Source organism: Episyrphus balteatus, chromosome 2 (genome assembly GCF_945859705.1).
Source record: "Episyrphus balteatus chromosome 2, idEpiBalt1.1, whole genome shotgun sequence".
In the NCBI taxonomy this organism is placed as follows: Eukaryota; Metazoa; Arthropoda; class Insecta; order Diptera; family Syrphidae; genus Episyrphus; species Episyrphus balteatus.
In genome coordinates, this window is record NC_079135.1 from 27,956,498 (window position 1) to 27,968,461 (window position 11,964).

The following is an 11,964-nucleotide window of genomic DNA, read 5'->3' on the forward strand; positions in this document are numbered from 1 at the left end:
TTCGTTTTGCTTTTCGTTTTTCAGTACGCAGCTCCAGCGAAAAATTGGAGAGTTTTCACTCATTTGTCACTTACTTTTTCTGTCCTGTGCATTTTTCTTGACTCCAAGAGCAGTGTTGACGGTCTTTTCACTTCTAATTCGTTTATTTCTTGCTTTAAAAATTATTTTCTGTTGATTTTTTTTGATTTTAAGGCTTGGCCACACCGGAGGGTATGCGGTAGCGGTACGGGTAGAGGTAACGGTACTTGTATGAAAAAAATTCCACATCTGAACGTTGATATGTCAGTTTGGAATTTTTTTCATACAAGTACCGTTACCTCTACCCGTACCGCTACCGCATACCCTCCGGTGTGGCCGAGCCTTAAATTATTTTTGAATTTTTTTATTTTGACTTTGACAGAATACTCAATGATATTTTTTCGTTAGCATTTTCGTTGTCTACTTTGGAGACTTGAAATTTTTTCATACCACCCAGCAAACGCAGAACTACAGAAAAAACCGGTGAAATATGTACGTAAAAGAAGTACTTCTTTTCCACTGAAAAAAGATAGGAGCTCGGGAAAAAACTCAGTTATATACTTTCTGTATATAAGAATACGTGAAGCAGCTATCTCTTTCTTGCATGCAAGATGAAATAAATTTCCCCTCTATTAATAGTACAGACAAATGTACTTCAAAAGTGCATCAGCGAAGCACTTCTGGAAGTGGTTCTGATGTACATTTCCAAGTACTTTTTTACCTACAGAAAAAGAACTGAAACTTGTACTTTTAAAGTACTTATTTGGAGCACTTTCATGGGTTTATATCCGTACTGCCAAAATCCATATTTTAATTTCATCTGAAAATAAAAAAATCTTCAAAACAAACATTCTTTTTATTATTTAATTATTATTTAATATTTTATTGGAAAAACACATAGTTTTTTTTTTTAAACAAAATACATAAAAAAAGATCATTGGGCACGCGACTGTGGCCTGGCCAGTTGAGAAAAATGAAAAAGAAAAAAATACTCTGCAGGCTGCACTTTGGTGGTAGTTTTTGTATCTTGTTTTGATTTTTTTTTCTAAATGCTCAAGGCTGAAGCTGCTGTAAACAAACTCAGTCAATGATGTCTGGAATTGATCGCCACTAAAAGACAGAAAAATCAACAACTTTATAATTTATCAATTTTATAATCAGCATACCTTTATTTTCCAAATCCTAGAGAATTAGTGGTTGTTTTTGTATCATTTTTGTATTACTTTTTTTTCTAAATGCACAAGGCTGAGGCTGTGCATTTTGATGGTGGAAATAAATTTTTGTGGCGTGCCGAAGAATTTGTGTGGTAGATATTGTTTAGAGAAAATAGTTTTCACAAATAACACTCAACACTGAGAAGATTATATATTTTTTAAATTAAATTGCTTTATTTTTATTCTTCAAATGGAGCAGCGAAAAATTTTTTTGATGTTGCTGTGGCTGTGGCTATCAAGGCTTTACTGGTTTCACTAGAAAATATAAAATGTAGGAAAAGTCAAATCAAACGCGAGCCGCCATTACAAAAGAGACAAAACTTTGTGCATTGCATACATCGCGTTCTTTTCCTCCCATTTATCAAAGAAGAGTTTATTTTTTCAGGAGAAACAAAACTTCTATTTTTGGAGGGGAGAGATTTTGGTAAATAAGGAAACACATACATCCTCAAAATAAGCTTTGTTGGTGGTTGTATTTTCCCCTAAACTACTGAGGTTTGGTTTGCAGGGCACACACCTTTCCAGTGTGGTCAAGCCTTTAAGCAATTATTGGCTGCAAAAAATCCTCTCACTCCAGCTGCATACTACACCTTAAAAAAAAAAATAAAAACACACCCGATGCAATCTATCTCTTAATTACTTCCCTAATTTTTCACACCCAGATGGCACTCACCACAATTTTTTTTTTTGACATTTGTTTACTTCGTTTTGTTCATGTTGTTCTTGTTAGTACTTTTCGTCGTTCTCCTATTTCGCAAGCAAAATTTTTTGGTGTTAAAAGGTGATTAATTTTCTTTTAAAAATTTTCTTTCCAATAAATTATTTATTTCATTACAAATTTAATCTACACAAACTATTAAATATTCATAAAACGTTTCAAATAAATAAAAATCTTCCCATTACAGAACGTATCAACAGCGGCAAGTTAAAAATAATAAAAAAAATTTACATTCCATTCTCTGGATCATCCATCCATCATAGAGGGAGGAAACTTCAACACAAAGAGGAAAAAAGAAAAAGAATAGAAAGAAAAAAACCCTATTCGCCATTGTTACTGCATTAAATTTTTTTTTTCTTGTTGAATTGATAAAAAAAGGGCTTAAAAAATTTAAGCTAATTTATCATCGAGAATAAATTAAACAATGGCAGACGATGAAAATAAAGCTCTTCTTCCCGGCGGTGGTGGTGAGTACGATGAAGCTAAAATGTACTCGGCTGCCGGCGAAGGCTCAGAAAATCCTAGCACAGGTATGTACTTAATCTATAGAAAAAAAAAATAGTCTTCCTTTATACAAAATAGAATCTTAGGTGCATTCATTAGATTGATAAATTCATTGGGTTTACAGCAGCAAATTCCAATTCTACTGGTTATTGAACTTTATCGCAATGGAAACCCTTAAAGTGCGTTTTTAGCGAATTCGATTTGATTCTCTTTTTTTCTCGCCAATTAGCAAATAGCAGCCGCAGAATGTTGCTGCTGCTGCAAACAATTGAAATCAAAACCCACTTTCTCTGGAAATATAGCTTTGATAGAGAAGATACAGGCGATAGGTATTCAAACCAGAAATGATATTCGATCTTGGTGTATTCGATATCACAAAGTTGGTTTGTTTTTTTTTTTGTTTTTTTTTATTCGTATTTTTCTTTTTTTTTTTTGTATTGTTTTTTTCTGCCACTGACAGTGCTGACTTTGTCAATTGCCTATCGTCGCACACATGACTCATTGTCGTGGTACATTGATTTGTTTTACTCGTTTTTCTCAATGCGCCCCCTTGTCTGTACACAATCTTATACCCTCCAAACCAGAGTAGATGAAAGCAATCGTATTATATTAATATTTTATTTTATTGTATTGTTGCTGGTTGATGATGGTATTTAGATTTTTTGTTTCTATTTGGTTGCTGCTGTTAGATTTTTCTGTTCGGTTATGTTTTTTGATAAGAATGTGGTGATACATTATTGGGTTTTCAAGTCTTCTTTTTTCTTATCTTAAAAAAAAAAACAACAACCCCCCTGTCAGCAGTCTTTTGTTAATGAATTTTAAATAGGCTACTCGAAAGGTCGTATAGAGTTGATCGAATTTTGATAAGATTCAAGAATAATAAACTAGAATTTTGTTTGATTTTTTTATTCTTAAATTCATTTTGGTAGAAACTAGAAACCAAGAATTATAACTTTATGAAAATGCTTCTAGCTAGCTGAACTTTGCTGTGAGCTATACACAGGGTTAATGCAAGTATTTAAAAACTTTTTTTTTTACAATATTAATTTTGTATGTATTTAATTTATTCATAAAAATAAAAACTTTATAATGTACATAAATCTTATTTTGAGGAAAAATTTCTAAAAGAATAAAAAATCTACATTATTTTCTATTCTTTATGTATTTTTGTAAATCATAGAGAATTTATGCAGATTAAGGAAGGCTTCTTCAACCACGATATGTCGTAACAATTTATTAGTCTTTTTTGGGGCTGCCGCCACCCAACGTTTCGTAAGAATTCCTTACTTCTTCAGGGGGGATTGTGTTTAATGTTTTTTTAAGTTTAGATTTTTCCCCTTTTAGATATTTGTTCCCCTTTTGTATCCTTGTCCCCTATTTTATCCCTTTCGTCTAAGAAAGTCGGCAAAAATGGTGATTTTCCCCTCAACCTGGGAACCCTGCTATATGTATCACCTTTCTTTGCAATAGAGGTGCTTTACAAGGTGTCCCAAAAATAATGGTCCAAATGGTATTTGGTGAAAATCCATTTGATAACTAGCTCATTCCGAATTTTTAATAATTGTTTAATAGTTGAAAAAAAAAAAAATTTATTTAGCAATGGATTTTTTTTATTTTGTAAGCCATTCATTGGTTGTCGCACGCATGTTTCTGAACCTGCACGATGTTGTAAGGCTCTTCCAAACCAAAAAGTTTCTCTTGTTACAACAGTGGGAGTTCCTCTATAAACGCAACATCATATCACTGTATTTTGAATAAAAATACAGGAATATGTATATGTTTTTGTAGAGGCTTAATTAATGGGGAGACCTTCTCAAAATTCAAAAAATTGCGGTACGAAATATTAAAAATTGCGAACTTATAAAAAAATTTTAAGACAAGACCTACAATTTTTTCAAGACTCCAAGTAAGTATCACAATGGCTAAGTCAAATGTTGGTATATGGATGGGAAATAGGAAAAAATACAGAGGTGTAGGGAGGGGAAAAATACAAGGATGACATAAGTTACCAGTTTTTGGAATGGTTTCAAGTCCAAAACATAAAATTAATTTAGTAACTCGTACTTTACTCGGATAGTAATTTAATTTAAAATCTTTGAAGAACAATTTTATGTTGAGTTGATGCCCAAAACTGGCACATTTTTTATTTTCAAAATTGAAGAAATCGAAGAAAAAATTTAAAACTATGGACTTCTCCAGAGTACCCTGATTAATAAAAGAGAACTTGCGAATATGCTAATGAAAATTATCACAAAAAATGGTGTACTGAATTTTTTTTTACTTGACTTAAAATAAAAAAAAATATTCCCTACCCCCATCCCCTAAAAATTGTCCCTAAATTGAATTTTTCCTTTCGCGGCAAAAACACAAACTGTACCATATTCGAAATTGCCCTTTTCCTGATTTTTTGAACCTCTACTACCTTTATTTTATAATAATATCATGCTGCTTAGAAAGAACAAGGGGTTGGGTCGAAATTCCTACAAAAATAACACCGTACAAAAGGGTATTTTCCAATCACTAATATTTATTATGCATGTTGTTTACTTTTAAGAAAATCAGTATTATTCTCACGATCAAAGCTCTGAGGGCTTTCATAAATTAATCAAACTACTTTTTTTTTTTTGTATCTTTGTTCAATGAATCCGAAACGATTCAGATTCAGAATTGGTTGAATTATTTTTGTATTCTTTCTTTCTATCATCTTTATTTAAATAGCAATTGAGTTTCTAGAATACGATTGAAAATTGAACAATTTGCTATAGTAATAGAAATTACTAAGATTTCTAACGTATTTTTGCTTTATTTTGTTTCATACAATCCGTTAACAACAATAAATGCTTAATACAATTAAATTGAATAGTATTTGGTGAAGAACTTATTATATACGTATGTTTAAAGGATTTCTTACACCAAGTTATCTGAAATTTTAAAATGAAGTTTAAAGTTTTAAATTTATACTTTATCTTCTTTTTAACATTATTCGGTGCTGATGATTTGGATGTCGAAGGGATCACTATTTTCCCACGTATCCTCTTCACAATAGTAATCCGTCTTTGGGATCTTTAATTTAAACCAAGTATTATTGAAGAACAAAAAAATTAAATTTTTTTTAACGAATTCATAACCTACCCTAAAAAAATCTAATATCGCGATTAAAAAAATAGAATCTATGTACCTAATCTCTCAAACAGTTTTTTATGTTTAAATAAAACACAAAAGATAGGACTGTTTTAGAGATTCTACCAATGATTTCGGTAGCATTGACATAAATTCATACAATCTTTCATTCTTTATAAACTAACAAACGAAAAAATTGTGATGAAATTCTTAGCGCTAATCATAATTCGCGTCCACTATCTATTATCAGTTCATATCAAGCAGCTTATTCTTAAGCTTACTCTGTGAAATTTAATATGGAGATGAATCTCTATTACAAAAAAGGTAATACCGCATCATATATCATATTGAGCCTTTCATTCTTAAAGGTGTGATAAGTGTTATTTGTGATAACAACTACTGAAAAAAAAAATGCTAGTGCTTTATTTATTCTTGTCGGAATGAATCTTTCTTCAGTTTGTTAAGTATTAAAAAAGTTTTTTTTTTTTAATTTTTTAAAGTTTTGTTTGTAAAATTAGAATTTTGTTTGCCACTTGCGTAGAAATTTGAAGTCAAAAAAAAATAAAATCCCCGCACAGCGGAAAGTCGACAAATTGGGTCTCTTTAACAACTAAGAGGCGTAAAGAAAAAAAGAAAAAAAAAAACAAATAAATGAAGAACTAATTTAAGATTAATTTTGTTATTAGGCTGGGCCTAGAAATTTTGCAAATTTATAAAAGTTAAAACCTTATTATTAAAAGCACCAAATTAATATTTAATAAACAAAAAATTGGGTGAAAATGTTTTGAAAATTAAATTTTCTTGGAGGTCTTTTTCGATAACGTTGTTTTCGGGGGGAGAGACAAATTTGTTTTTCGTTTTAAGTATTTTTCATGTATCGTATTATTTATTATGTACAGGGAACTACAACCTAAAAGAATGGGTTTTCATGTTTTCATTTTATTTTTGACCTTCTCCCAACAAATAAATAAATGCAAAGGAACCAGTATTAATTTCTTAGAAAAGAAACAATCCAAAACAAGAATGGTTGCCGCTTCTTTCTGTGGCTAACCCAGCATCTAGAGATCGGATAGAGCCGAAAAATAAAGAAGAAGATCTGCATTTGTCTGTGTTTTATTTTTCAATATATCGCGATTCCAAGAATAGATTTTCGAAATATTAGCATATAAACAAAATTTTCAGAAACTATTCGCACTAATTTGTCGCACTTTGACTTCAATTAAATAATTTTATTGAGGAGCGGCTGATAAAACATAAAAAATTATTCTTTTTTTGCTTTAGACAAGAATAATCTTCTAATAGTTGCTGATTAATACTTAAATTTTTTTTTGTGATTTTACTCATTAAGTGTAGTTTCTTTTTTTTTTTAAAGTGGGTTGGATTTTTGTAGTCTGTGGTTGTAGTAGTTGGTTGGTTGCTTTTAATGACTGTAAGGACGAGATGTCGGCTGAGCCGCTCTTTATAGACCCGTGCTTTGAATACGCCTCAGTGGCCCATATTACGTTTTCATCTTAGTAGTCACCGTAAGCCCCTCCGCTTAGACAGCCTTACCCTCGTGGTAGTAGTATAAGACCCAAAATAGGTTCGATTTTTATTTTCTAATTTTACGTTATTTATGGCCTGCTTCCATTTTGTAATTACTTATTCTTGATTTGCTCCAGTCTATACATTATAAATTGATTCTGGTCTTATTTTAGTGAGCCAAACTATCTCAATTCAAATAGTGGAGGACCTACAACTCCCATTAAACAAAGCCTTTCAAAATACTTAATGTTTAAACCTTTTGAACTCAGGTTTTTCCCGATCGTAAAAGTGTAGGAATAACTTATATAAAAACTATCCCTTTCAATTGACATTAATTAATAAATACATTTTTTTTTTCGTTCGTTTAAAGGAGGTGTCGCCCCTTCTGTGGTATCATCGATTGGACCAGATGAATTGCCCCCGCCATACCAACAGGCGGCCAGTGGAGGTGTTCCGATGGTCACATGCCGTGTGTGTCAGAGTATGATTGACATAACAACCAAACGAGAGCAGCATGTTGTCAAATGCGGTCAGTGTAATGAAGCAACAGTAAGTTTAAAAAAAGAATAACAACAACAAACCAAAAGAGTGTAACCTAAAACCAAGTATTTAATTCTTTTTTTTATTTCTTTTGTAGCCAATTCGTAATGCTCCACCAGGAAAAAAATATGTTCGTTGCCCATGCAATTGTTTGTTGATTTGCAAGAGCTCATCACAAAGAATTGCATGCCCACGACCAAATTGTAAGCGAATAATTAATCTTGCACCCAGTCCAGTTACACCCCCAGTGCCTGCAATGCCTGGCATGTGTCGTGTTACTTGTGGTCATTGTTCGGACACTTTTTTGGTAAGATTTTTTTTTATTGAGTACAATTTTCATTTTTAGGTTTCCAAGATTTTCTTGACTTAAGTATTATGTAATCTTTTATGATTATCATTCAACACTAAATAATGTAGGAAAATAAATTGAAGAATACGACTAAAGAGTTTGAAACTAATTAAGCCAAACTTTTCTCGATCCAGTTTTTTTTGTCTTTCTTTAAATACAAATAAGAACATTGAATTTTTAAAACTAAATTAGTAGATACTTAATTACATAAATTTAAATTTTTTTTAAATTTTGATTTTGAAACATAATTTTTCAAAATCTAGTCCATTAAACAGCTTTATTTAAAAACATATTAACAGACATGGTTGTCGGCTTTAGAAAAACATACAGCACGTTATTTTTGCTGTAACTGTTGATTTTCTATGATTTTTTTTTCGAAGTTAAGTCAACATACATACAATTTTTTTTTTTCTTGACTCAGCCTACATGCTCCAGCTTTTTGGTACATTCCTCCCGTGTATCGTTCCTCTCAATGGTTGCCAACCCAAAATCCACGTTTCATAGCTTTGGTTTTCATAGCTCTGGGTTTGCATAACTTCGGTTTTTCATAACATCGGTTTTTCATAACTTCGATTTTTCATTACTTCGGTTATTCATACCTTCGGCTTTTCATAACTTTGACGCGCATAACTCTGGTATTCATAGCTTAGTCTAGTCGGTTCCCCCTGTAATATTTAGTAAGATGAGAGGACATTCGTATAAGTCATAGAAAATCCAGAGACGAATCAAAGTTAGCGAATGAATGGTCAGAAAAACATCAGCACTATCAATGTTCCGATTTGTAAACATGCGATAACGGTTAAAATCAATAACAAAACCAAGGTAGAACAACTGAACAAGTTGAAACAGACCGAAAAGATTTAGGGAACTTTTAGTTAGATTCAGGCCTGTGATAGGCTTGGTTATAGCTATAAATACAGAACAATGGCACGAGCATGCAGTGAGACTGGGTATACACACAGAGTTTAATGTAGTAGCTGCAAATCTACAGAAAAAAAAAAGATTCGTTCTAAACCTTACTGCTTTTTCGAATAAATAAACGGTTTATTAGTTTTTAATAAAAATTCAATGGCCTAAAGCTAACATCATCCCCAAATACATGGCGGTCATTAGCGAAAGAATTTCACAGAAACTATTTTGAGCTAAAGATATTATGATAGGACCTCCTGATGGAAGAATTTGTGTAGGTGTCTTTGATATAAAATGGGTGTCAGAAGGCGACTAGATGCTGGTTTACATTTAACATTATTACTATCAAATACAAACCGAATTTATTAAGTTTCATCTAGCACTTAGTACTCTTCATTTCTCGATGACAGTTCACTAGGCAGCGTCAAAACGACACACAACCTTCGGGTGTTGTTTTGGTAGCGCTGGAAGTTTTTGTACGCTATTTATTTCTCCTCAGAAAATTATCCAGTCTTCTATATAAAGTCTAGTACATTTGGATGTGCTTAGGCGTCGAAGATAGAATTTTGACTTCTATTTTTTTTTTCGAGGTCTGAACTTTGCCGCAGCAAGTTGATCTTCTCAAAACGTATGTAGGTTTAAGGTTATAAATTAGGGTCTGTTTTTGATGATGCCTTCTTTTACTACTATTGTTTCATAATGTAAAAGAATTCAATTACAAATGTTACTTTTTTTAAATTTAGTTTAATACATTCACCAATGCGTTGGCCCGTTGTCCCCATTGCCGTAAAGTTTCATCGGTTGGCTCAAAGTTTGCTCGTGGCCGTGGAATAATCTTTTCAGTGCTCGGCTTTGTGTTTCTTCTGATTGCTATTGGTGCCACCATTGGAACATATACATATGCCAAAGTAAGTATTTGCTAATAACGTTTCAAAAAAAATATTTATCCTGTATTATAAATCCTTTTTTTTTTATTTTTTAAGGAACACGGAGGAGTATTTGTCGCGTACGTTGGCGCTTTTTTAATCTCAACATTTCTCTTCGCCCGAGCGGTATATTATTTCCGCCTTAAAGTTAGTGCCATAGACGGCCCCATGTAAAATATTTAATCATATTTTTTATCATTCCTTTTTTGATATTACAACCAAAACAACAATAACAAAAAAATAAAAATCCGAAATTCGAACAAAATAAAAAAACAATAAGCAGAAAAAGTTGTTACAAAAAAACACATGAATTAAACTGCAAAAAATACTACTTACGTTAGAAAATTTGTTTTACCAAAAAAATACAGGAAAAAATAAAAAAAAAAAACTTATTGTTGATTGAGATGTTCACATTGAAAAACAAAAATTATAACAAAAATAAATCAAAAGGAAAAAAGTGTATACCTTTATAAAAAGCATGTCTTTCGTTATACATTTAGACTCTTTTTCTTTTTTTATTATAATTAATTATTATACATATATTTTTTAGTTTAAACAAAAATGTTAATTTGCTGTCTCTTAGATAATAACGATTGTTTTCGGCTAAAAAAAGATTCTCTAAATTGTCTGTCAATTTTTGTATCTGGTCAATTGATGAAGATGATTTGTAAGCTATGTCTTTTTTTCGATTAAGTAAATACATGCAATCGCATAGTTTTATGGAAGACTTCTTTGTTTTAATAGTTTTTTTGTTTGTTTAGTTTTGATTGTGTCTTTTGTTTGTTTATTTATTATTTTTACTGAATTTTGATGATTTTTTTGGCATGCGTTATAGTTTAGCACCAAGGAATCTTTTCTCTTGCGTTTTGAATGGATTGTGGATTAATTTTCTTGTAAAAATTATTATTATTTGTATTTTGTTTAAAATTTTTCATTTTCTACTTTTTTCATAAAAATACACTCAGAATATTAGAAAAGTTCATTATAAACACTTTCGAACAAACTATAAAACAAAATTAAAATAGAAAGTTACAAGAAATCGCAATGTTTTCTCATTAAATAAAAACAAACTCAGATCATTAACATAAAAATATATTTAGTGCCGCGTTTTAACAAAACAAAAAAGAATGAAATACATAAAACAAACAATTATTAATAAAATAAAAGAACACTCATTCTAAGGTATTGGTTCTAATACTATCGTATGAGAGTATGTATTGCATAACAGATAAATAAAAACAAAAGAAAAAAAATTAAAGACAACAAAAAATTATTATTATTATTATATTATTGAACTTATACACTTATTATAATGAATAATGTAAATAAATTGAATAAAACTTAAAGCATTTTTTTATAATAATTTCGTTCAGATAATTTTGAGGAAAAAATAGAATTTTTGTTTTTCGAGGAAGCTCTTTTTGTGTATATTTTTTTGGTTATGCAAAGATATGAATATTTTACTGATTTAAAATAATAAGGTTGAGGATAAAAAAGCTAACCAAAAATAATGTATAATCGTACCATATGTGGTACAAAATGAGTGCTTCATTTTTCTAAATTTGACCGTTTATTTAAAGTATTAGTAATAGTTAGTTAGTTAGGTTTAGATAAATTACTGGGAGATTTATATTTTTAAGATGAAAATTAAAGGTACTTGTCATGCGTCCGTTATGTAAAAAAAAATTGTTTTGAAAACCGTACATCTGGCTGGCATTCTTGAAGTGCACAACAAATTTTCTTTGAGTTCTCACGTTGAATTCGCTATTCATAATGAGGGCCTAAATCAGGTTCTGACCAAGGATTGCAGATTAATGTTGAATTAGTAAAATGTTAGTGTACTAGGTTAATTTTACTGATTGATTAGTAGTGGTTCTTTTGAGTTATCTAGTAATGGCCATTTGCATTAAGATGCATTAGATGTGTTTCCGTTAGATGTCGAACCTTAATGAATTAAAATCTAACACAACTCAAATCGTCTTTATTGTTTTTTCAGATGAAATGAAAATGTAGCTTTTTAAATTTTATAACTTCAAATTTTTTTTGACATGAACAACTTTTTTCCCAGGAAACCAAAATGGGTGAAAAGTGAAATTGAATTTTCCGAGTATAATTAGTGATTTTGTTGTTTACAGAAATTTC

At 30.7% G+C, this 11,964-nt stretch overlaps 1 protein-coding gene across 1 annotated transcript; it reads left to right on the forward strand.

Moving 5' to 3' along the window:
* The first annotated feature begins 1,912 nt into the window (after positions 1–1,912).
* On the forward strand, positions 1,913–11,168 carry LOC129912591 (type 1 phosphatidylinositol 4,5-bisphosphate 4-phosphatase). Its single transcript, XM_055990903.1, has 6 exons — positions 1,913–2,013; positions 2,138–2,480; positions 7,469–7,647; positions 7,736–7,945; positions 9,640–9,804; positions 9,880–11,168. The coding sequence occupies exons 2-6, from the start codon at positions 2,375–2,377 to the stop codon at positions 9,994–9,996; spliced, it is 777 nt and encodes a 258-aa protein (XP_055846878.1). The 5' UTR covers positions 1,913–2,013; positions 2,138–2,374; the 3' UTR covers positions 9,997–11,168.
* The last annotated feature ends 796 nt before the right edge of the window (positions 11,169–11,964 follow it).

Excerpts from the sequence above, each read along its gene's own strand:
- LOC129912591 (XM_055990903.1), top strand. The coding sequence starts at position 2,375 with ATGGCAGACGATGAAAATAAAGCTCTTCTTCCCGGCGGTGGTGGTGAG. Across the intron at positions 7,648-7,735 it reads GTCAGTGTAATGAAGCAACA|CCAATTCGTAATGCTCCACC; the intron begins GTAAGTTTAAAA and ends TTTCTTTTGTAG. Across the intron at positions 7,946-9,639 it reads ATTGTTCGGACACTTTTTTG|TTTAATACATTCACCAATGC; the intron begins GTAAGATTTTTT and ends TTTTAAATTTAG.